This window comes from Bos mutus, chromosome 16 (genome assembly GCF_027580195.1).
Source record: "Bos mutus isolate GX-2022 chromosome 16, NWIPB_WYAK_1.1, whole genome shotgun sequence".
NCBI lineage: Eukaryota > Metazoa > Chordata > Mammalia > Artiodactyla > Bovidae > Bos > Bos mutus.
Genome location: NC_091632.1, coordinates 9,209,642 through 9,235,354, shown reverse-complemented (window position 1 = coordinate 9,235,354; position 25,713 = coordinate 9,209,642). Strand labels below are relative to the sequence as shown.

Here is a 25,713-nt window from a genome sequence, read left to right as displayed (position 1 = left end):
GCGCAGAGGCCCCAGTGCCCTGCACGCTGGACCCACGCGCGGGGGCCGGGGAGGGGTAGGTGGGCAGGGCGGCAGCGCCGCCGGGACCGCATCCGGGGACAGCGGACCTCGCCGCTCGCACCCCTTCCCCATCCGCGCAGCCACCTCCGGGTGATCCCCACCCCCACCTCTGAGAGCGAGGGGAGCTCGGGTTGGGAGACTGGGTAAATAATTGGCCAGGGGCCAGGTTTCTCGGTTCTCCGTCCGTTTCCTCGCGGCCTGTGTCCGGGGTTGCTGGGGGCGACGCAGCCACTCGGGAAGCCGAGACCGACCAGGTACCCTGGCACCCGCCGTGTCCCGAGCATCGGAGTCTGTGCCGGAAAACGCTCGTCTCCCGGGGTCTGAGTCGGTTTTCTCCGGATGGATCGCCGTCCCCGCCTCCTAGCCGGAGCCGGGCTGCAGGGATACCTGGGGCCGGCGCGCTGATCCGCTGGAGAAGGCCACCCTCGGGCGCAGAGCGCACCGCGCAGGGCTGGGTTGCGGGCACCTGTCCCCGGAGCGCCGAGAGGAAAGGAGGGGGTGCGGCGGGCGGGCAATCCGTGGCTCAGCCCCCGGCGCCCCTCCAGGCGCTCCCGCCCGCTCGCCGTCTATGCGGGCACCAGCTGGCAGCGGCAGCATCTCTGAGGTGCCAGCATCTCTGGGAAGGCCAAGGAGGGCCTGGGGCTCGGGCGGCGAGAGGGGGGCAGGGCGCGCCGCGGGACGCCAGTCCTTGGGGGGCTCCCGGCTTTATGAGGGTCCCTCCCGGCCGTCTCCTCCATTAACACCTCCCCTGATTGCTGAGAGGCTGGGAGGGCTGGACGCAGCCTCAGAGGCTGTCGCCCGGCCCTGGCCCGCGCCGGTGCCCTCTGCCCACCCCTTCTCCTCCTCCTCCCGATCTGGAAGTATAAATAGAAATAAAAGACAGGTGGAGCGAGCTGCGGGTCAGAGGTGAGGGATTCGGGTCAATTCCGACCGAGAGGGAGAGGAGAAGGGAAGAGACACAGAAAGACCCACCCACCAACCACCTGATTATTTGGATTCACAGAGGCCCCCTTGGCGAGATTCTGGGGACTGGCTCGCACTTCTGGCCGCCGCCGCCCTTCTTCTTCTCCCGGGACTGGCTTCTTGGAGGGAACGTCTGGACCTCAAGGTAAGATCTCGATTGGGGTTGTCTGATCCGAGCAGTTTTCCGCCTTCGGTGTGCTCCCGACTTCCGGGCGCCCAGGAGCGCCCCGAGCATCTACCGGAGGCGGCCCGGCTTCCCCGAAGGCCGCTCGGTCCCCGAGGCCTCGGCGGGAGAAGCGGTTGGGACGCGCCTCCCGGGTGGAGGAGGCGCGCGGGGTCCCGGGCCGCACCTTGGAGCTGACGCGCCGGTTCTCTGCGGTGCAGCCACCATCGCGGCGTGAGCCACCCCAGCTCGCAGAATGCTGAACGGCACCACTCTGGAGGCAGGTGAGTTACCCGCCACGCTCTCTCTCGTGCCCTGTTCCCTAGGCCGGAGCATTTGTCTCGTGGGTGTGTAAGTGGGTGTGCACACGCGTGTACCCGCCTTCATCGGGTGGGAGGAAGAGGGGTCGTGCTTGCCCTGGAGATCGTACCGCGATCAGTAGGCTCTAAAATACGCGGTCTCGTTCAGAGTCCGCTGACATTAGTCCTGAAAGGCGCCTTTCCCTCGTCCGGCCTTGCTCTCCGAGGCCTGAGATTCTCGGGGTGCAGGCGCGGGGGCCCGGAGGTCGCCCAGCCACTGCGCTGCGAGTTGTCGGGGCGCCAGGGATGCGCTCCGGTCCTCGGCATAGCTGCTGGGGGCGTCTCCTCACGGGGATGGATGGGAGGGATGAGGCGGGTGGGGAGGAGGCGCCATGAAGATGCCGCGTCTCCTCCGGAAACTGCCTTCACCCCCCATTTTTGGTTCAATCTGACTCCCGCGCAGCGGTTTCTGTGGGCAATCTCCGCAGACGCGGAGTGGGGGCTGGGGGAGACGGCCCCCTTTATTCCGGTGGCGGTGGCGGGCCCGCCGCGCGGCAAATCCCAGGTGAAAGGGCTTCAGATTTCAGAAGCGGTCTTCGCCACCGGGCGGCGGGCCCTTAGAGAAGAAACCGGGGTCGGGTGGGGAGCCTTGCGGGGAGAAGGGGGCGCGTAGGCGCAGCGCTCACCCGAGGGCAGAGCCCCGCGCGCGCCGCGGGCCGGGGAGCCCTCCGGGCGGAGGTGCCCGGCGGGGCCTGCCGCGGGGCTCCCTCTCCGCGCGGTAGAGCTCGCGCGGCCCGGAGCCGCTCAGCCCACTCCCACCCGGGCTGGCTGCCCTCCTCGGAGGACTGACGCCGAGGTGCGCGGCTCCAGGCTTGGCTCTGCCGCCTCGGTGTACCCACAGTTGCCCTTAGCCCGAGGATGGAGACAGGCTGGAGAGCCTCAGGACCATCCCCTCGCCCCCCCGCCGGGCGGAGGCCCCGCGACGTGCAGGGCTGGGTGCTCGGGTCCCAGCCCCAGGACGGCGCTGACTCCCCTGGCCCTGGGGTGCTCAGGGCAATGCCGGAAGCTGGACGCCTCTTCGAGAGCTGCACCTTTCAGACCAAGGAGGACCCTCCATCAGCTTAATAGGGTCAGGAGGAAAGGTGACCTCTGCCCTTTTAAGGGCAAACTCGGGGCAGAGCGTCTTGACCTCCAAAATTCAGGTCTAAAGCGACCTCGTTTGTGCTCACAATCGAGGCTTCTTCTCTCGACCCTGAAGCCTCTGTCAGCCCATGGGTGAAGCGGTGCTTTCCCTTTGCTTCTCTCTCTCTCTCCTGGAGAGGTACCCGGCTGCGGCCCTCGAGGAGATTCCGGGACCTCGACCCTCGAGCCCAACTCCCGTGCCCGCAGTCGCTGCCGTCCGCTTTCCTCAAAGCCGCCACAGGGGCTGGCGGAGCAAAGAGGGCAGAGTGGATGAAGTGTGCTCCGTCGGACGGAGGGCAGCCCCTAGCCAGGGTTCTGCCGCCTTGCTCCAAAGAGAGCTTTGAGTTTAGACGGGAGACTGGAGGAGTCACTGTGGGCCGCGGACGGCGGCGGTCCCTGCACCAGTCCCAGCCAGAGGTGCGGGGACTTAGACCCGGGAACTGAGTGAGCAGCACCCCAGCGTGTAGAGAGCACCCCAGGGCCGCTCCGCGCCCCAGCACCTCCTCTTGAGAGATGAAAGAAGGCAGAGATCCTCTCCTGGAAGTGCTTACTGTCCCTTGAGAGTGCTGGGGAGTGGGGGGTGGGGAGTGGGCCAACTCCCCGAGGCTGCAAGACAAAAAGGTTAGGACGTCCCAGGCCACAGCCCTTTTTCTGGAGCCGGGAGAGGAGGCAGGGCTGGGCCCACCGGGAGCGATTTCTGATAGCCACAGGACTAAGGAGGACCTCCCAAACTCCAGCAGCCCCCCTGCCCCACCCCGAGGTCTGGGCAAACTTCCTGCATTGGCAGAGAAGGAAGAAGGCAAGCAGTTGGCATCTTTATGGGAAGTTAGCAAATCCCACCCGGCACAGGAACTTATAACCCCAGGTTTATGAGAAAAAGCGGAGACAGCGGGCTCCAACCCGGAAGCTGATGGCAGGAGGTCCCCCGCCCTGCCTGTACCCGACTGTCAAGGAGCAAATCTGTGTATGCAGGAGAGGGATGAGGGAAGCAAGGACTGGAGGGCTCAGGGACCGGAGGGCTCAGGACCTTCCGTGCCTGCTTCCCTGGAGACGCTTCACAAAGTTCTGGCCTCTCCTTGGAGTTGTTGGTAAACCCTCACTTAATGAAGTCTCCAAAATTTCATCCCCAGCAAGAAGGCAGTGGTGTTCTCCGGCTCTTTGTTTATTTTTGTTGAGCAGGACCCAGATGCAGCAAGAGCCAAACCCAAACCCAGTTCCCAACCTCCACCTGGGGGTGAGGGGTGGGGGTTGTTAGCCCAGAAACTGGACAAAGCGAGTCCCTGGATTGAGGTCCCGGGTTCACTTTCCCTTGGAGCCTCCTTGGTTAAAGGATGTCCTTCTCAGAGACCCCTCCTCTTTCCTCTCCTCCTCCTCTCCCTCCCCCCTCCTCCCCCTTCCCTTCCCCCGTCCTCGTCCTCCCCCTCCCTGGGCCCATTTCTCTCTTGTGGAAAGGCAGTCTGCCCCTTTGTGAGAGGACCTGCCGTCTCTGAAAGAGGTGTTGCCCGCAGCCCCTGCGCTGGTGCACGTGGGTTTGAAAAGTTCATTGATTTCCATCCAAAGGGGCTAATTACATTACTTACAGTAAATAGCAGCCCTGCTGTCCAGTAGGGCTGCCAGAGTAGGAGGGGGGTGGTGGGGAAGGTCTCCAGTTTAGTTCACTTGATTGGCTTCATTTTGTCTGTGTGTGTGTGTGTGTGTGTGTGTGAAATTGTGTTTTATGAGCTGTATTCTGGCACCCGGAGGACCGTAACAGCGTCCAGTCTGCAAATAACATTTTTTTTTTTTTTTTTTTTTTGACCCTGAGAAAAGAGCAAGGGGGAAGCCGGCGAGTCTTGGGTTTCATGGCAGAGGCGATTCCAGCAGCTTCAGAAGGCGATGCTTTGGGACAGGAAGTCGAATCGGCACCGTTCTCGTCTTCCTTCCTTTCTCCTCCCTCCCCGCTTCTTTCCTCCCCCTTTCCATCTTTCGAGATTTGGCCCCCGTTCCCGGTCGGGCTCCTCCGGGAGGGACGCGAGTCTGCCACCAGAGGACCCCTCGGGTGTCCCGAACCTGCCGGGAGAAGCGCGCGATCCCCGCAAAGCCGACGGGGCGCGGTGGGGGAACGGGCAGCCTGGGGGAGACCCGTGGAGGCCCGCCGGGTCTTCCCGCTCTCGGCTGGGAGCTGAGTCGGTTCCTGCCGCCGCTCCCCGCGTCGGGCCCTCCGGGGCTTCTGGCATTTTGCATGAATCGACAATATCCGAGTATTGTGGCCACTTTTTAACGGGGCCGAGGAGGGGCCGCGGCTCGCGGGAACAATCCCGCCTCTTGTGAGGCGCGGGGGCTGCCGCTCTGCCCGTCAGCTCTCACCTCGCCCTCCTCCATGGCGAGGAGCCCCTTCGCATCCTCCTCACCGCGCGGGGCGCCCACGTTTACAGGTCCCCAGTCCAGCCGGGGCAGCGGGGCGCGCCCGGTCCCGGGATGTGGGGGGCGGCGCTAAGCTCGCGCGAGCCCCTGCCTCGCTGCCCACATGGACAGGTTTCCTCCGGGACGCGGGACTCGCCATCGGTTTCTCTCCCAGCCTGAACCGGCAACCCCCGGGGCCACGCTGCAGTTGCGCACACATCTCCAAGCCCACGCCCTGTCCCCTACACTGATTGTTCCAAGAATTTTTTTTTTTTTTTTTTGCCATAAGTAAACTCCCAAAACAGAGGCTCTCTTAGTTCCCGTTCACTTTGGGGCTTGCTTCAGCCCCAGGTGGGGTCGGGAGGCCGTGGGGAGGTGAAGCAAGCCTGCTTTTAAAAAGTGAGTTGAGGAAGTCAGGGGTGGGGGAGGAGAGGAATGCCTGCCCAACATTTATTTATTTGGGGTCCCCTCGAGCTGGGGACCGCAAAGTCCACAAGAAGGAGACGTGAAGTTTGGGGCTAGGATTCTGCATTTCTTGAGTCGGGGTCTGATCTTGAACTTGGACCAAACAGGCCGACTCTCTGCCTTCTGCACCAGGGCGGGGACAATAAGGGTTCCTTTTTCACTTTAAAACGTGATTGCTGGGAACTCCTGGAAGGATGTGTGTGTGTGTGTGTGTGTGTGTGTGTGTGTGTGTGTGTGTTGGGGAAGTAAATGCCCCCTCCTCCTGCCTCCCCCTTACGCCACCCCCAGTGTTTGTCCCCGCTTCCCCATCACCAGGGGGTTGAGAGGAGTATGACAGGTCTTTGTTGTCTGAATAAAAATCCGTGGCGGCTCCGGGAGAGAACTCCTCCTACTAAATTATCAAAAATGGGCTGGCTTTAGTCTCTTAACAAATTGGACACCGCTCCGGCGGCAGGAGCAGTCCCCAACCCAACCTACAGGCGCTGGGAACTTGCAAGCAGCCAGGGACCACTGAAAATAGCACTTCTTTTTCTTTCTTTGTGTTCAAAATTATTTTCTTTCTCCACCAGGTTTTGTTCCCCCCTCCCCCGCCCCGCAGTTGTTCCCCGTTAGTAACTCGAGCTCTGAGAGGTCAGATACGTCTGCTTCGCCTCCGCTCCCCCCTTCCCGTGTTTGTTTGTTTTCTGCGCATCTCCTTCAGGGAGTCGCCGGGGCTGGGGTCCCCCCTGCTTCTTCTTTTCCGAGCAGACCCATTTCCACCGCGGCTGCCTCTTTTCTTCTTCCCCCTCTCCCTCTGTCCCCGAGCGTCTCGGCGCTCTCCCATCGCCCCGCCTCTGCGCTCCCCGCTTCTTCTTCTCGGATGAGCTGAGAGCCCCCGGGGCGAGTGTATATGGAAATAGTGGGGTGCCGAGCAGAAGACAGCTCGTGTCCTTTCCGCCCCCCAGCCATGCTCTTCCACGGGATCTCCGGAGGCCACATCCAAGGCATCATGGAAGAGATGGAGCGCAGATCCAAGAGCGAGGCCCGCCTGGCCAAAGGCGCCCAGCTCAACGGCCGCGACGCGGTAAGGAAGGGCCGGCGGCCGCGGGAGCCGGGAGCCCGCGCGCGCTCCGGGGGAGCCGAGTGGAGCCGCCGAGGCGCCCGGGCGAGGGTGGCGGTTCGTAGGCGCGTCCGCTGCGATCGGCGGGTGGGTTATCTTCTGTTCGCCTGGCTTCTACAGGGTAAGAAAGGGCCCCTTTCTGATTTAGCTACACTCCTGAGAGCCCGAGCTCGCTCGTCTCCGCCGCAGCTGGTCCGGGGGAAGCAGGGCTAGTCGGGCACGAGAGGATGGCGACGTCCTCTCCGGCGGCGCAGACGCCGGTTTCCCAGCCCGCTGGACTCCCGGGCGCCTCCCCGGCGAGGGTCGGCGGCCCGAGGGCGAGCGGGTGCGGGCCACGGGCTGCGGCGCGCGGCCGAGCGTCCGGGCCGAGCTGAAGCTCCGGGTTTCCAGTCCCTGGGTCTGGAGACCGGCCGTTCGGGGTGCACTAGAATGCGTCCTCCGGACGCTCAGGACGCGGAACGCGCAAAGGCCGCGATGGTCGGGGGATCTCTGGCGGCCCGGCTCGGTCAGCTCCCGGGCCTGGCGCGCGTAGCTTGATCCGGAGGAGCGGGGCGCCGAGCCCAAGCGCGAGAACTTTCTAACCCTTCCACGCTGTGGTCGACCACGCTGTGTCGATTAGGCACGTAGGGTAGAAGTCAGGCCCGCTTCGTAAAGAAAACTAATGAACAATTTCTGTGCTCGCCTTTCCCATTTACGAGCCGGAGGGGGAAAACGACAGAAGTCTCCGCAGAGTTCCAGCCAAACTGAACTGTGTAGATCCTCGGGCGTCACACCGGGAATCGCAGCTCAAACTAAGCCGGTGGACAGACTGCCTGGGGCCGGTCAGCACCAAGTAGCCGAGCTGGTGGATGTTTCTACATTTGCAAAATAATTTCAGTGCGGGGGGTGGGGGGAGCTGGTCTGAGTAAAGGGCGAAACTCTACTTTTCCAGGCCTGCCAGGGTTTCATGGGGGAAAGTCCAACCCATTTCTGCTAGTTCTGAGGGAAATTTCCCGCAGTTAACCACCCACCTTTTGTGGCTATCCCGTTTAAAAACAAAAAGCGGTAATGCAAACCCGAATTTCACCGCGGGGTTGCGCTTAAGGCGAGGGGTCCCCTTCCTCGCCGGGTCGTGGGGACACAGGCGGAAAACTTAAGGCCGGCATTGGAAAGATTTTCAGTACAAAGATCTCCGAGGTATGTTTATGTCAGGGAATGGGGGCCTGTGTAGAGGTGATGGGATAACGGACCTTCCCGGGAACAGATATGGTGCTCCCTTAGTAGGAGAAGGACCAATAACCCCAGCAAGATCTGCCAAATATACCTCGATGGAAACAACATCCACCACATTATGAGCAGGAGTATTAAACGCTCTCCCTTCTCTTTTACTTTCAACGTCGCTTGTAGAGAAATGTAATAGTGTTTGTTGAAAACCAGTATGTGCTTGTTCAGATCTCCCTTTCATCCTCCAACAGCAATTTCTGTTTCATTTCGGGCGAGTCGAAAGCCACACTTTTTAAGTTTTAATTATTTGAGTTCGGAAACCTCCACTATCTATACAGTCCATGCCCTTCTAGCCCTTGTGGAAAAGGTTCGAGGTGATCGGCGGGTCTTTAGGTTGAGTCCAGGTTCAGACGGACGCGGCAGAAAGAGTACGAGCGGCAGAAGGAAAAACTGCAAACGTTTCCCGGATGCCTGCCTTCGCGGAGGCGCCCCTGACACGGTGGCGCTCGCGGAGCCCGCCCGCGCGCAGGGGGGGCCGAGTCTAGGGGGTCCTCGAGTCGGGAAGGCCGGGGGCTGGCTCAGCGCCGGGGACCCGCGTGGGGCGGCCCCGCGCGCTCCTCACCGCGTGCGCGCTTCCTTGCAGGGCATGCCACCGCTGAGCCCGGAGAAGCCCGCCCTGTGCGCTGGCTGCGGGGGCAAGATCGCCGACAGGTACTACCTGCTGGCCGTGGACAAGCAGTGGCACCTGAGGTGCCTGAAGTGCTGTGAATGTAAGCTGGCGCTCGAGTCCGAGCTCACCTGCTTCGCCAAGGACGGCAGCATTTACTGCAAGGAGGATTACTACAGGTATTCCCACCCCATCCCTTCCCCGCCTGGCAGTGCCACCAGCCCGAGCCCCTGGGTCCCTTCCCGGCTCCCCCCTGCCCAGGGAAGCCCCCCGCGCGCGCCTTCAAACTGCAGAGTGATCACTCCCGCCAGACGCGGGGGGAGGACACCCCGGGAGGGGGGCACCCCAGGTCTAGAGCTAGGTCTAGACTCTCCCGCTCAGGCGACCCCCGGAGCACCGCTGAGGGAACTGGGCACGTCCTCGGAGGGTCAATGAACGTGTCCGCATCTACCGAGGCTAAAGCGGGTTTGGTTTGTGTTTTCCGTTTGCTACGTACGAACTCAGCCAGGCCGGTGCCTTGGAACTGAGCCGGCGGCCGGAGCAGCAGCAGTAGCTGCTGGCTGTCGGGTTTTCGCGAGGGTGGCGGGAAAATCACCTAAATGACCATGAAAAGGAATAAATAACTGTTGTTGCCAAAACGCAGGCCACTCAGTTCGGAGATGCCCTGACCGCGGGCTGGAACCTGCCCGCCAGACTCCCCAGACGCCGGACAGTGAACTGGCCGCAGCGCGTTCACTGATTCTGCTGGGTGTTTCTTGGCTTGGGGACCGCAGCGATGGGCAGGCGATCCGGCTCGTTCTAGGCCGGGGCGAGAACAGTGGTTAAAAAAGAATTAGCTCGCCTCTGCAGAACTGTCTTTTCTTTTTCTCCCCCTGGGCTGTGTCTGAATGTCTTCATGCACACTCACACTTTCATAAATAACAACACCCTTCCTGTGAATGCCTTGTGATCGAGGAGACGGTTTCACTTGGCATGGCAATTTAATATTCTTAATATACTGTTGTGAGTTAGCCAGGGCACGGTTTGTTTTGGTTTTTGCTTTTTAAAATTTTTACAGGGAAGAAAACTGAGGATCAGTTCCTCGATTCTTCTTATTTTAATGTAAGGGTTCTTTGTCATATTCATCAGAGCAGGTCAATCAGCAGATAAAATGAATGTATATCCAAGAGGGCGTGGGTCCTCCCCTCCCAGTCCCCTCCCAGATCTTCATCTTGGGCCGCTTCTGACCAAGCCCCCAGATGCCGCGGTGAGAGGTGGCCCTGCCTTGGCCTCCGCTAGCTCTCTGACGCCACTGTTTCCTTCCAGAAGGTTCTCTGTGCAGAGATGTGCCCGCTGCCACCTCGGCATCTCCGCCTCCGAGATGGTCATGCGCGCCCGAGACTCTGTCTACCACCTGAGCTGTTTCACCTGCTCCACGTGCAACAAGACCCTGACCACGGGCGACCATTTTGGCATGAAGGACAGCCTGGTGTACTGCCGCGCCCACTTCGAGACCCTCTTGCAAGGAGAGTATCCGCCGCAGCTGAGCTACACCGAGCTGGCGGCCAAGAGCGGCGGCTTGGCCCTGCCTTACTTCAATGGCACGGGCACCGTGCAGAAGGGGCGGCCCCGGAAACGGAAGAGCCCAGCGCTGGGGGTGGATATCGTCAATTACAACTCAGGTGGGCGCCCACCCGCTCCTGGCCGCCCCTGCCGCCCTAGCCCCGGGTCTGCCCAGAGGAGAATTCCATCTGGCTTCTCCCCTACCCCTCCTTGGTTGCAAGACGGCTCTTTCCTTAGCATGGCCCTTTTCTCGCCACAGCTCTCGGTCACTCAGAAAGAAGCTGGAGGATGGAGTGAGAGAAAGAGGGAGGAGAGAGAAGGGGACGGGGGAGGCGAGAGGGAGAAAGGGAGAGAGAGACACCTTTATTTCGTTTGTGGCCAGAAATACATTCACAACAGTGGGGCTGCAGCGACTTCCCCCAAACAGGCAGGGCCCAACCCTTGTTGCCCATTAGTTAATGAGCCCATTAGTTTCTGGCTCCCAGTTGGAGCGAAACAGCCCCAGGGCAATTCCTGTGTGGAGGCCAAGTTATAGATCCTGGAGGAGGTTTCCCTGAATACTAAAAAAGAAAAAAAAAAAATCTTCAGAGCCCAGTCCCAGTGTGTCTAGAGGGGACAGAGGCTGTGGTCACCAGCCCAGAGTTAATCAGGGAAACAGTTGGCATGAGTGTTGAAAAACCAAATCCCTCATGTTGGCGCAGAGTGGCTGGAGGGGCGGGAGTCACTCTCCAGAGTCCATGGGAGCTGGCCTGCCCCTTCCCTGGGTCAGGGGACCGTCCAGCCAGCTCACTGCCCCTGTGATAAACCCTCCAGACACTCAGACCGTCCCTCCTCCCCACCCCCCAGCTTTCTCTCTTAATTAAAAACAAAATAAGGCAACAGGCCAGAAAGCCCTTTTCTTCCTTGCTTGGGGGGGGGGCGGGGCACACCCATCACTCATCAGTCTCACTACCAGTACCCCTTTGGCAGCCTGTCCCCCCACTCGCCAGCCCCCAGGTGAGGATGGTGACAGGCCCCCAGGACCACAGTCTGCCTCTAAGCAGGATGGAACCTCTTCCTGTGAGTCCCAGCCCCCTGTAAAAGAGGTTACAGAAAACCCTGGAGCTCACTCAGGGGCGTCCTCAGGACTGGTTTGTTCTTGTTCAGTCGCTAAGTCCTGTCTGACTGTTTGCAGCCCCATGGACTGCAGCCCGCCAAGCTCCTCTGTCCTTCACCATCTCCTGGAGTTTGCTCAAACTCATGCCCTTTGAGTCAGCAATGCCGTCGGACCATCTCATCCTCTGTCGCTCCGTTCAGCCGTTCTGACTTTCGGTGCCCTGGCCCAGCCCCACTGGACGTCTTAGCAGGAGACTCAGGCTCGGGGAGTCCTTTCTGTTGGAAAGGACCTTGGGGACCTCACGGTGGCCACCCTGCTCTGTTACCAGGTGCACCCAGATGCCAGTCGAAGGGTGGGCATCCCAGAGCGTGGATCTTGCCTGTTTTTCTCTTCCAGTCCCCACATACCTGGTGTGGTGCGTGAGTTGCTGTGGCTCAGTAGTAAAGGGATGCTGTTCCCCCTCATAAGTGACTCGCCCAGGGACACTCAGCCAGTGTGAGCAAGCAGAAATGGGTCCTGCTCCGAAGGGGAAATCTGCCCAGCTCTCCCCTCAGCTCCCTCCTGGCTCTGATTTCACAGATGAGGCATAGCGGGGGTGTCCCCGAGAAGGTGGGGACCTTTATCCCAGGGGTTCAACCCCAGGTCACTGGAGGAGGAGGGCCCACTGCTGGCTGCAAACCTCGCCTAGATGGGTCAGTGTCCTGCAGCGGGTGCATCCCTGGGTTTTGCCAACCCCCTGTCGGGGGTCAGGGCCTCCTGCTGCCCCTCTGCGCCTCGGCCAGCAGGCTGATTCGGGGCCACAATGCCCAGTGTGGTTACTCGGGCTCCTTTGATGCGTGGTCCCAGGGGCGGCCAAGCAGGGCACCGATTGTTCTTTATTAATAGAAGATGACATCGGAATCTCTAGCCAGTCACCAAGGCCCTAATGCCCTAATTAGAGAGAGAGAGAGAGAGAGAGAGAGAGAAATAGAGAGAGTGGGAGAGAGACTAGCCGGGTCTGCAGAGAGCAGGAAGCCCCCGGCTCCCAGAAGGTCCAGAAGTGTGGGGAGGAGCTTTCTAGCCAAAGGCGGCAAGCCTGGTTTCTTCGATTGTTTGTTTAACCTAATTAGCTTCGTTTGATTTCGCCTTGATCTTACTTTACATTAGAAAGATGCGGGGAGCTTTAAGGACAATAAAACTGTTTCTCCTGCTTCTCTGAGGAGCACCAGAGAGTACAGATTTATTTCTTAAAAAGAATGAGAATCTCTTTCCTCTTCGACCATTCCACTTCCATTTCCAATTCGGCCATTAGTTTGCAAATTAAGGCGCTGCAAGGTTCTGGAGAGAGCTGATGCTTCTGTTCATTAAGGAGGGACAGGTTGCGGAGGCCTTCGGAACAGAGCCAGTGTGCATCACAGAGCCAGTAACTCTTAATTAACGTCCACCGCATCCCTTTGGGACTTTCCCTAGAGACACGAGCAAACAGCATACAGTAAGGATCTGGGTGAAATAATCTAGAGAAACTGGGTTAAAGATGCCTGACCAGAAATCAGCTTACCACTAAAAAAAAGTTTATGAAGCCAGTGCCCATTTGTTATTACAAGGAAACGCTTCAGTGAATTAAAACCATATTAAAAGCGCAGAAAATAAAATGGACCCACAGTTTTAGCGCCTTATTTTATCTTTCTTTGAAGCCATCTCTGCTTAAATGTAAACTAGTCTCAGAAAAGAGTGACATTGCTACTAAACAGATCTGATTCCTACACTGATAATATTTTCAAACACATGTACACAAAATATGTTTGTGACTCAGAATTCCAGAGATGTGAAGCTAGGCAAAGATCCGTAAATGTTTGACATAAGGCAAGTGCCTTTCTTTGAGACTGTTCCTAATATCTCTTTGTGTAGATAGCAGATGGAGATTTTAGAGCCACAGGAAATCTATTTGGGATGCTGGTTTGAAATGAAACCCTCCGGGGTGAGAAGAAGATTTAGTCTAGGGCCAATAGCTCTGGTTTGGGTAATTTAGCATTAATCGAGAGACTAGATTTTTGCCACTTCTTGAAATCTCCCCTCCTTAGGTTCTTTCTTGGCTTCCAAACTTCCAAAGCTCCCTGAAGTTGTTAAATTAGCCTGGCACTGACCCCTAGTGGTCTCTCTGGGATCAGTTCTCAGAGGGTTGCATTCCTTCAGAATAGAAACTCACTTCCGAATAGGTGACCATTTCCTAAGTGATCAGAGAATAAAATAGTTAGATCTTCTTATTAATTTTATAGTGCCAGATGTGTGTACTCACAGGTGTATATTTAAGACAGTTTTAAGAGAGTTATCATTTCATCTCATGATTCAGTGGGCAGGGAGGGGGTACCCCTGTAGTTTTAAAAGTAGACTGGGGAAGCACAGCTACCTGCAAGTTTACATAAGGCATTTGTAGTTAAATCTAAGTAGTTTAGGCTAATGCACTGAGTTACTCTGTAGATGACACAGACTGCGCTATTAAGTGGCATAATATCATAACTGATCCCACAGTTGTCTGTTTATATGAATACCATCTTAATCAAGAGCTAACTTAATCTTTTTGCACACTGAATTGTATTTTGTTTGAAAACAAGTCCCGTAGCAGTGTTTAATACACTGAAATTCTCTACTGAGTTTTAAATCAGCCATAATGGATACAGAATGCATATTCAGAGAAGTTGTGTTTTATCATACCTGTCTATAATTGTGTGTGTGAAAAAAATGTCTATAATTATTTTTCATTAATTCATTTTAGAGACTAATGAGTAATACAATTTGGTTAGGAGTCAAACTCATTTCTAAGAAATAGTAACTTGTGGGTAAGGGCATTATTTAAGTACCAAGTTAAGTCTTCTGCCCCAGTGTAATATTCCATTTAATAAGCTGTTCAGGAAGAGTTACACATCACTCACCTAGGATAGGATTGAAATCTTACCTGAAGAAGCCTCTAATGACTAAGGTGTGCCTCTTTGACTGTTTTGGTGTGGCTACATTCATAATCTAGTTGTGAAATATAGCTCAGTTTACTGAGATAAGTATGGTTTTATAGTAGGTCATAAGATGCTGTTTCATCCATTTGGGGATACAAAAGGGCAATTCTGTAGAATATTTGAACTTGACATCTCTCCCCAGGGGTGCAATAGGATAAAATGTAAAGCATATTCTATCCTCTCTGTATTTCTGGTTACCTGGTGCCCTTTCAGTGGGGTTTAAGGAGTCTCTGTTCAACCTTTGGCTGTGTATATCATCTCAAGTTGATCTGACTTTGCATGAATAGTCATTGATGATTTTATGGATGAACAAATATTCAAAATCTTGATGTGAAGCTCGTTGAATCCCTGGCCCCGTGTTGGACATCGAGGGTCCGATGGCGAGCATGATAGTGTCTTTCTTGCCAGGAACTTGCCTGCCCTCTTCACGGGTCTCATGGAAATGTGAACAAAGGAGTCATTAGTTCACGCCTACTCTCATGACATTGGGGAGAATTTCTTAAGTGGATTTTGTGATGCAGGTGACTCTTGTTGGGTCTCTGGGTGTATACCGATTCACTGAAAGCGTTTTTTTAAAAAGTAATTCTCGCCAAAGCATTGGAGAAGGGAATAGCAACCCACTCCAGTATTCTTGTCTGGAAAAACCCATGGAAAGAGGAGCCTGACAGGCTACAGTCCATGGGGTCACAGAGAGTCGGACACGACTGATCACGCACGCGTGCAACCAGAGCATCGCAGGCATATAATATTTTATCAAGCAGAACGGAACAACTAATCATAAGAGACGCCTCACATTCTTCAAGATTCTGGTTTCTCCCACAGGCATGTGATCACGTTGATTTTAGATATTCTATTACAGTGCATTAAAATGCTGGATGGTCAGATATACATCAGATAAACAACTGAAGTAAGGTGTAAAGGAAAAAAAAATTGCCATGCCCTTTAAATTTTGAAAGTTGGCTGAATCAGTAAACATTTAACAAAGTGTTTCCTTGTAATCATATTTATTATGCAAAGCTAGGAGGTTATCGGAAATGACCTTTTAAATGCGCATCTTTACATCCTGGGGATGAAGACTTTCAGGCTGGTTTCAAAGGCTGGGTTGTTTTGCCCTCAGTGTGGAGGGGGCTGTGTAGTGCGGGTAATGGTGTCACTCCCCTCCTCCTGGCCTGCCAGCCAGGGGCACAGCTCACACTCTGGCTCTCACAGGACCAGAGCAAAAAGGGCTACCATCCGAATGGGACATCAGGGTCTCTGAGCTGGGCGTTGTGAGGAGAGATTCTGGCATGAACCAAGTGAATACAGACCTGGGCTCCTTCTCTTTCAGAAATATCTATTCCAGTGACTCCAAGGGAAAACTCTCTTCATCCTGGTTAGCCCCATGTGAACCAGTTACCGCTAAAAGTCCTCAAAAGTAATATTCTTCTGGTTATGTAAGAATCTTGCAGGCTTTTATTTTGTAACCTCTCCCCCTCTTCTTTTTAACTTTTTCTGAAAACATTCTAGGATGTGCAGAAAAGGCTAAAAATTGGAACTTAGATTTCTTCCTTCATTGGGAAGGGGGTGGGGAGATGGCTCTGTAAAACTTTTAGACTTGAGAGAGCTGAAATTACTGGCTTGCATATCCCTCCTGTCTTCACAGAATACACCTCGTTTCACAAACACAGACGAAAGGAAGAATCTCTGAAAGCCGTGTGTGTGGAGGGCCAGCGTGCTCATACACATCACAGAGTAGAAGGTCTTTTGTTTTTTGTTTTTTGTTTTTTTTCCTTTTCGCTCTTGGAGAAGATTTCTCTCACTCCCACACTTAGACCTTACTCGTCTTCTCAAGTCTTTCTAGCAACCATTAAGCCAAAGAGATTAGATTTATCTAATAATTTATCTAACTGTATTAGATGTATCTAGTACTTTTCTACTGCGTAAACTTGGGGTGGGTCCACGCTTAACAGCCTAGTTTGGCGGACTTGGGCCGATTAGCCTCCTTCTTTTGTCTGGATCCTGCTCATAATTGGGTCGACAGCTTTCTCCACCGTTGCTGTCCCATCGCGGCAGGAGCATGCCACCGGCCATCTTTTCAGCTAAAGCAGACCCTTGCACTGAGCCCTTGTTTTCGTCCACTGTGGCTGCCACAGGTTGTAACGAGAACGAGGCCGACCACTTGGACCGGGATCAGCAGCCTTACCCGCCCTCGCAGAAGACCAAGCGCATGCGCACCTCCTTCAAGCATCACCAGCTGCGGACCATGAAATCCTACTTCGCCATCAACCACAACCCGGACGCCAAGGACCTCAAGCAACTTGCTCAGAAAACGGGCCTGACCAAAAGAGTTTTGCAGGTAAGAAGTGTCCATTGTTGGCTGTGCCTACGACTTCCCCTTGCAGTGAAAGTAGTTCTCTTCCCTGTTTGATTTCCTGAACTGCTTCTCATTAGTTTACCTTACTTACCGCCCTAGAGAGTGTACCAAGCTTTTGCAGGGGCTTCCCGGAGACTGCCCAGAGAGCGAGAGAGAGAGAGACCCAGGGTCTCCTAAAATGCAGCCACATCCTTCCTACAGATGGGGAGACAGGCCCACAAAGCCAGCTCAGCTTGCCCCACTGCTCTGCAAACGCAGGTGGTGCTATCTGCACAAGCTGTGGCTTTGGAGACCTCTGTCCACGTCAGGGTCAGTGCGCACACACCTGGGGAGACCTGCTGCTACCCCCTTGCTTCAGCACACTCTTGGCGGCCTCACTCCCCGGTTCCAAGCTTCCAAATTCACGTGGATCCTTTTAGTCAGCTCCTGAAAAGCCACAAGCATGGTTAGCTGTCTCTGCAACCAATCAGAGCGAGTATTTTCCCATTTTAACCAACCGCATTTGACCGCTGCATACTGCAGTGAGACCTGCTGGCCCAGTGCCTTGCTAGGCTCATCATGGTAAGAATGTCTAACCAGAGACCGATAGTGGGTGGCTGGGGGTCGCCTCTGATGCTCTCACCCTCAGTGACAGACAGCAGGCGTTTTAAATTCCACGCACCCGTTTCCGGTTGCTTGGAGTCTGGCCCTGGAGGTTTTTCCTGTGCACGGAGTACTTGGCATGTGTCAGACTCAAGAACAGCCAGAAATCTGTTTCAATGATGTTCATTTCATGCGAGTGATTCTAACTTGGTGAAACATCCGCTGACCTCGCCTGTCCTCTTTCTGGAAAGACAACCTTTGAGGGATGAGGGTGTATTTCCACCCCCACCCCCTTGATCGCTCTGCCTTCATTTCCCCAGGGTATCTCCACTTAACCATCTGTGCCCCCAAGCGGCACTCGTTAATGCTGGGGGTGGCGGCCCCTGTGCAGCTAACAGGGTATCTGTAGTTTTAACTGGGATTACTCTGTTGTCAAAGAAAGCAGAAAGAAAAAAAACAAAAACAAAAAAACAAAGTGGGGGTGGAAGGCCCTTCTCCCCCAAGGAAAACAAACATTTAAAAAGAGAAACGTATATCCAAAACAGAATTAAAAAAGAGAAAGGGAAAGAAAAAAGAAAAAAGGAAGTATAAAAATAAACATCGGTAAAGAAATCCATTGGGATTGGTTTGCAGGTTTGGTTCCAAAACGCACGAGCCAAATTCAGAAGGAACCTTTTGCGGCAGGAGAATGGGGGTGTTGATAAAGCCGATGGCACGTCGCTTCCGGCCCCGCCCTCGGCAGACAGCGGCGCGCTCAGTCCACCGGGCACTGCGACCACTTTAACAGACCTGACCAATCCCTCTATCACTGTAGAGACAGCCGTGACCTCTAACATGGACAGCCACGAGTCCGCGAGCCCCTCGCAAACTACCTTAACGAACCTTTTCTAACATTGGGTTTGGGGTTTTTTTTTTTTTAATTCTCCTTCTTCTTTTTATTATTATTCTAATGATTATTTTATTATTTACAAAACGATATTTTTTTTCTCACCCCCAAGATACTTGGCAAGTAACAATGACAGCTTGGTTTGTAGTGTCTTGCAGCCACTTGGCAAATGAGTTTACAGTATCGTCTCCTTTACAAAGTGTATTATTATTATTATTATTTGTTACAAAGTGTATTTGGATTTAAAAAAGATTAATTAGATCGTTCAGTCGGTAAGGGGAATTTTGGAATCATTCTAATAAGTGCCTCTTAAAATTGTATGTTACTTATTTCCAGAATCTCAAAGGAAAAAAAAAAAAACAAAACCCAACAAAGAGTGGTATTGTGATGGGCAAAGAATCATATTCCCAGTTACATGATTAGGCTAATAAGAAATCAGATAATTGATTAAAATTATTTTTTAATCTTGCAACTGTTACCTGTACTTGTGAAAGTTTGGAAACGTCACATTGTCTTTTTAAAAAATTTTAAAATGCAAAAAATGTTTTAATCATTCCTTTTTCTTACAAATGAGGAATATGGTTAAAGAAACAGTAGCTAATCTAAATATTAAAGATGAATTACATGGGAAAATCTAACCAGGAATGTGACTTTTATTTTCTCGTAGGGGTACAGTCCCAACAAAACTTTCTTATTAGTTAGTTATTGCTTTTCAACGTTTGAAAAATACTTAAACCTCCTGTGTATCCATGAAAATTCCAAACAGAATTTGAAATTTTATACATTTGACCTTCTCAAGCTGATGATAGGTATGAAACCATTCTTTCTAAATTATTTTTCCCCAGGGAAAATGGAAATAAGCAAAATATAATTTTTTAAGAAGTTAAAAAAATCAGTATAATTTAATCGATAGCTCTTAATTGGCTTTAGCTGTACCATGATATTGTATCTGGCATTCTATACAAATAAAGTTAAAACAAAAAACTTAGTAAGTAATATTAACAATGAAAATTCTTTGGTTTTGTTTTGCTTCATTTTACTTTGGCACAGGTTGATGTATTTGTCAGAAAAAAAAAACTTTTCTGACGTTAGAGATTTGAAGTTCTTAGTTTAAAGATAAACTCAGAAGCCTTGTGGATGCTAATCTGAATATATTTCCTAGTTTACAGTAGCATTTTTTTTCTTTTAATTTAAGCTAAAATCTTAATGGTCTGGGCAGTGGTGAATGTTCATCTATATGCTTCTGTTGTAGTTAAATATCAATTAGATTGTGGATTTCCTAAAAAAAATAAAAATAAAAAAGAAGTCAAGATACATGTCTTGCTTTAGTGGATTGTTAAGAATAACTTTGCACATATTCTCCACTTTTCGGACCCCTTAAATCTCCTCTGGCGTTCGAAGTGGTTATTTAATAGATTTTAAAGGTGTCCTTCTGGTTGTATAAATGTGTGGTTACATATTGACAGTTCACTGCCCACATTAAAGTGCATTATTGTAACTTTTGCTCAGGGTCTTTAGAAAATTAGCACAGAAAGTAGCTTATTTTTTAAAAAAAAGATGATGGAAGATAAGTTAACACTGTAACAGAAGAAGGTGTTTGCCATTATATATTTAGCAAGTGTGGTTATCATCTTATATGGAGCTTAAATCTTGACTTTTCATATTTCTATTACATTTTGGGCATTTACCACTAACCAGACCAAACAACCTTGGTAAGGCTGAGATCTTATGAATACACTTTTACAGGTAAAATATTGATACTTATAAATTTTGTTCTTTGACAGAACAATATATGGTACTATAGATCTACTTTATTAAGTAGACTAATTATAACTCAGTTCTCCTACGTGCCTTATGAGATAACTTGGAAGTAAGTTTGTGAAAAATCAGGATATATGTGTTGTTTGTTAAATTAACTGTTTTAAGCCCTTTTGACACCTCACTAGTTTTGTACTGTTTTACCTCTTATTTCTGAAACTCTTTTTATGGTGTATCCTGTTAGAGGGGACAGACATGTCATAGAAAGCAGTTGTGCACTCTTTCCAATATAGTTGATAAATTCAATAACCTTATATATTGAGCTTCGTGTTTATAGTACAGTAAGTGGTCTAGCACAATTGTCCATGTTTCTTTGTTTATTGAGAAATGCATTGTATAGAAACTATTTCCCTTAAATATTTATGGACCAAACAGTTGTGATATATCCTATTAAATTTGTGTGAATAAACCATTTTGAATCTAAGGACTTTTATTTCCCATCAGATTTATTTAAGGTTTAACTGTACTAGTGTGTTTTTGATATCTATTTGTAAGGCTATTAAAATGGTAATACAAAATTTTTTAATATACAGACATACAAATAGTTTTGAGATTTCCAAACTTACGATTCATTTTAAGTTACCATTGCATGTGCAATGCAATTCAGCTTAGAATTACCTTTAAATATATTTTCCTACAATAAAAGTAATGCCCCATGGATTTGACTCAGCCTGATTTTTAGAATTAAAAAAAATAGATAATTAGCAGAAAAAGTAATTGCATGAAAAGAAACCTTAAATATGATTAAGTTTCATGTTAGGTCTATTGAGCACAAATGGATATTTGTAAATCTAAATAGAAATTGAAGACCCCTAAAAGCCAAGTTGCTCTGGAGTTAATAAATTGTCACTATGATTTTTTTCAGGGAGAACAAATCTTGGGGCATTACAGCCAAACATCCCGACGTTTGAAAATTCCCTAAAGTATTAAAAGAAGGGGAAAAGTTTGATCGGAAATCCACTGCAGTGAAGACAAAGACAATATTAGGTTATGATAATCATACATTAAAAGATCTATTGAGCCAAAAAAAGAGAGAGAGAGACAGAGAGAGAGAAAGAGAGAGAGAGAGAGAGACCAAGAGACTTAAATGTCATTTACTGAATGTTAACAAAACTTCTGTTCTTTATGATGTCTAACACAAATGGAGGCTTAAAATTATATGATTTTAAACAAAGTGAGACAAACCGTGTATAAACCAGAGCAGCCAGGCAGTAATATGCCCACCCCATAGCTGAAGAAAATTATTCTTGGAAAAAAACAATCCCACACATTTGTCAAGCACAGTACTTGTAAAATAAAGTCCAAAAGCATTCATTTCACCTGCTTGCTAATGTGTTTTAGTCCTATCTGTTAATGACATTTTCCAACTGTAAATTCAAAGAAAAGCTATCACTCATTTAAGAGGCTAGGGATCAGACCCCAGTAATTTTAGCATTATTGTTCATTCCTTCCTTCTGAAACAGAAATCTCTGCATGCACTGTCCCATCTGTCACTTCTAGTGTGCATCTCTGTATGATGACTTCTCTTTGCTGTTTCTTGTATGATAAATAGCTTTCATTAATAAACATCTTATTCGATGGAAACATAGTTAACTTTATGTTAAACACACACTTTTGGAATTAATTTTGAACACTGTCTTCAGAGGCAGCACGACCCATTTCCAACTTGTTGTACTTAGGAAAAATTCCAAGTGATATAAGGAGGTTAAGTTCTGGTAATCTAGGATAAAATTATTTACTTGGTTTTGGACTTTTCATGACTTTTTATTTGTTGTATTCAATTGACACATAGACTAAAAGTATCTTTTTTTTAAAAAAAAAAAACCCCAAATTACAACATAAATAAACCTCAATATACTGTCATGTAAAATTTCAGCAGCTTTTTTAGATGATTAGGATAAAATTTATAGATCCTCTGTAAGTTTACATGTTTGCTATGCAATGAGCAAATTTATTGAAAGTACACAAAAATATTCTGAGCTGTGATGAGATCCTGTCTTCGCATGGTTCAGATTACATATGATATTACAAACAAAAGAGCAAGTGGAAAGAAAAACAAATATTTAGGAATGAGGGTTTTTAATGGTTAAAGGGAATATTTGAAGATAGAATTTTTTAACGACGCATATTTAGCTGTATATCCAAAGCGTATGTTAAACAAATTAACATATACCTTTCCAGAAATTTTTTCATTATGATGAAATTTTTATTATATACAAATGAACCCTATGTAAATAATGTAACTTTTATGAATGATAGACATTAAATATTTCATTTACATGTATTCTCAGAATTTTGAATGTTTTCTTAAATGCTTTCACTTCCTGAATACTAAATACGAAAAAAAAATTTAAAAAGAGAGAGCAACTTACTAGTAAAAAAAAAAAAAAGACAAGCAGTGCACCGTGACAAGTAGACTATTTTGCGTGATGATGAAACATGTTCCTTTGGTCAGTAACTTGAATGTTTATGCCTCATTGAAACCTCATCCACAGCTAGAGTAACTTAAACAGATTTTCCGATACATTTCCAGCCAGTTTATTCCAATCCTTGTCCTCCCACTTTCCTTCTTTCCCGTGCTGTCACCCATGGCAGTTTCGTTTAGAAATATTTTGGAACCTCGCCTGGTTTTACAGACCTTTAAATATTTGTCTGGAATGTGAAATGCGGGAAGAGACCACAGAGGGAAAGAACAGAGCTGAAATTAGGCGTCTGAAAAAAAAATAATGCAAATTTGAAACAGGCGCATTTTTAAAGAGGAAAAGAAAGGAGCGTTAATTACGCGAGTGGGAAGAGAAAGAAGCACAGGATGCCGAATCCGAAGGGCCATGGTGCTTTCCCGTGATGGACAGCGGGCTCTGAGTCTGCAGGACTGCGCCCTCACTCGTGTGGGAGAGAAGGACGTGGACCTCTTAGCCGGGGGCAGGGCACTACGGTTTTGTAGCTTCTACCTCCCAGATGTCTGGGTTGGCTGAATTCTTGCAAATTGATCTTGGGCAAAAAAAAAAAAAAAAAACCTTCGCTGAGAGTCAGCAGCTGTCGACTTAGGTGAGTTACCACCTTCAGGCTGACTTGCAGAGTGGGTGGGTTCTTTTTTTTTTTTTTTTTTTAATATATACCTCAAATAAGGACATGACTCCACAGTAAAGGACCCAGAGCAAACACTTTTAAAAACCTTGGTGATGTTTCATCACGTACAAAATAGATAACTTTATTTAATAAACCCTGTGGAATCCACTGCATGCTATTTTATAACAATCTTTGGACGCATAGCATTTTAAAAGCCACACAGAAATAGCATCTTGTTTCTGTTGCAGTGTGCCTGCCACAGCATCATGGGGAGAAGTGTCACAAGTGGGAAACTCTGATGAACAAGAAATATATATATAATCTGTGTGTGTATAACTGAATCACTTTGGTGTACAGCAGAAATTAACACTGTAAATCAACTATACTTCAATAAAAATTGTTAAAAGAAGTGGGAAATTCGGGAATGGAAATTTGGAGTCATGTCATCCTAGGCTCTTATGAGAATCCTAGGAATAAGATTGTTATAAAAATAAATGTAAAGAACTAATTTTGTATGCAGTTTTGCTATTTAATTTTCAACTGTTATAAACAAAGCTAGCTTTACTTGTAGAGAGTTGTGTACCAAGGGATCCAAAATATTTTATGGTCTCTAGACACCAGGGTTAAATGAGGACAGTAGGACTTAGTCCAAATTGCAGAAATGGCATTGTGTTTGCTTTGAAACCATACAGCTATATATAGCTATATAGATAAACTCTGCATTGGCCTTTTGGATCTATTTTATACATTTAGTAATTGGGAACCAACTCTGAATACTCAAATAAATAAAACCCTTCTGATATAAAGCCACAGTCCTTTGCTTTATAGTCAATCTCAAAATTAGGGAGTTATTTTCTTTACAGTGCAACACTGATTTAAAAATATTTTTATAACACTTATTTTGCCCATGTAATTTTTTTCAGGATAATACTACCATCTACCATATTCTCAAAATACATTATAACTCTTAAGTTAACATATTATTTTGAATGCCTTCTGGAAGGATTTCCATCTCACTTTATCTGTTTCTATAGCCAGAAAATAAAAAAGTTTGGAACTGTGCATGGTACTTAAGGGAAAGCCTGTGAATAAATATGATGTAAGTAGCAATATAGTCACCACAACTAAATTTCTTTTTAACTCTGTTTCAAAATAGATATTTTTAATCTAACATCACTCTTCACTCCCAATATTCCTTTTTGAATATTAATATAGTAAACTCTCCTGTATCATGCATCACATTAATGAGTTTTTCTTCCCTTGGGTTATTAACTTTTGCTTCTTTGCACTACTTTTATCTTACGCTGAAATGATAAAAAGCAGGCGAGAATAAAGATCCAGGTATTAGCCATATGTAGAAAGTTCCTGGTGTGTATCTCTGTGAATTTTTCCTCATCCATTAGAATTTTCAAGAATGATATTTTTTCCCTTTGGAACATCATGTTTACATCTTGCATGATCTTATAAATTAATCTGAAGAGTTAACTGGATACCTTTTATGGTTATTTGAAAATAAAATTTGCTACAGATATGCTCCAGTCTCCATTGCCTCCTATTATGCATGAATGTATTAATTTTCTCTGTACTTTCCCATTGAACCAGAAAATATTAACCTCGAAGGACATTTAAATTGTTATTTATGATAAATATACAAAGATGAAGGAATCCAAAGGTAAGGTTGCCTTTCCTTAATCATTCCCTTTCTGCTTCCTTTCTTTTTCAGAAGCAACAAAAATCATGAAGGGATATCTGCCTTAACTTTGACATTCAAGGGTTTTGACAGCTTGCATCACTTAAAATTATATTTATTATTCAGTAAACTTTAATTCTGTGGAATAAGTGCCCTTTATGAAATGTGATTTTTGAAAAGCGCTAAGACATTTCACCATCTCAAGCAGCTGAAACTGTTAGAATTCTACAAACTGTTTTTTTTTTTTTCCCAGAAAAAAAGTATAGTGGAAATTATTTTAAATGTAATATTTGTAGCATTTTACCAGCTTGACCTGGATGCTGTACAGGAATTTTAAAGAGCTATAAAAAACGTCCAGAATGTTATGATGTAAATAATTAAGTGATGATATTTTACTGTAATATAAATGGAGAGAGTTTATTTTAGATACAGTTACACAGGCGTTTTGTCATTTCAGTGCAGGTCTGAGTTACTCTTGGCTGTTTTAAAGACAGGGAGATCTATTTCTGAGGGCTCTAAGAGAATTCTGGATTCAATTTTCCTCGAGCATCGTGAGCCTGTGTGTGCATGTTGTGCGTTTCCTTCCTAACACCCATGAAAAGACATACATTTTTAAGAAAAAAGGTTTATCTGTTTTAAACCAATTTTTAATTAAAAGCAAAACAAAAAGGCAAAATAACGGCAACTTTTCTTAAGTTGGAAATGTTGTGAAAGGTCCATTTTTTGTCGTCCTCACATGAAGCCTCGCTCCTGACAGCTCCGTGTGGATGCTGCTGCTCTTTCTGGATTCTCTGCAAGTTACTGTCTTCCCTGAGTGTGGCCGTAACTTCACTTTTTATTGGGATTACATTGCTGGGTTGGACTTTTCTATTCAACACACTGTGACCAAGGCTTATATTTCAACACAAACAAAACAAAAAAAGGCCATTTTTGTTGGAGTGTATAGTTTAACTTGCTGCCTCTATTAAAAGGGGCATGTTAGAAAGGAAAAATTCAGAAAAGATATTTTGGTCCAAGCTGAGCTGTGTTCGTGCGTTAAGGTGGCTGGAGCTCAAAGCATTCGTTAGGGATCGTGAGGATCGCTAGTAGCACATGAGCACACAGGCTGGTGTGCTAAATATGCACATTATGTAACAAGGCAGCTAGATGCTGAGGCTTACCCAGAGGGATTTCACCATGGAGGCAACTCCCATAGCCCGAACTGGTG

At 48.8% G+C, this 25,713-nt stretch overlaps 1 protein-coding gene across 5 annotated transcripts; it reads left to right on the top strand.

Annotated features, from left to right (window-relative positions):
• Positions 1–1,088: 1,088 nt before the first annotated feature.
• Positions 1,089–24,338, top strand: LHX9 (LIM homeobox 9). 5 transcript variants are annotated; one of them, XM_005897221.2, is made up of 7 exons: positions 1,089–1,168; positions 1,408–1,470; positions 6,459–6,577; positions 8,460–8,662; positions 9,789–10,144; positions 16,241–16,443; positions 17,677–20,582. In XM_005897221.2, exons 2-7 carry the CDS (start codon positions 1,443–1,445, stop codon positions 17,932–17,934), a joined length of 1,167 nt encoding a protein of 388 aa, XP_005897283.1. In that variant the 5' UTR covers positions 1,089–1,168; positions 1,408–1,442; the 3' UTR covers positions 17,935–20,582. The 5 variants fall into 5 exon arrangements, with proteins under 5 accessions (XP_005897283.1, XP_005897284.1, XP_070240783.1 ...); XM_005897222.2 differs by lacking the exons at positions 1,089–1,168; positions 1,408–1,470 and adding an exon at positions 5,430–5,448; XM_070384682.1 differs by lacking the exons at positions 1,089–1,168; positions 1,408–1,470 and having other exon boundaries at positions 5,884–6,577; positions 9,792–10,144; positions 17,677–20,583.
• The last annotated feature ends 1,375 nt before the right edge of the window (positions 24,339–25,713 follow it).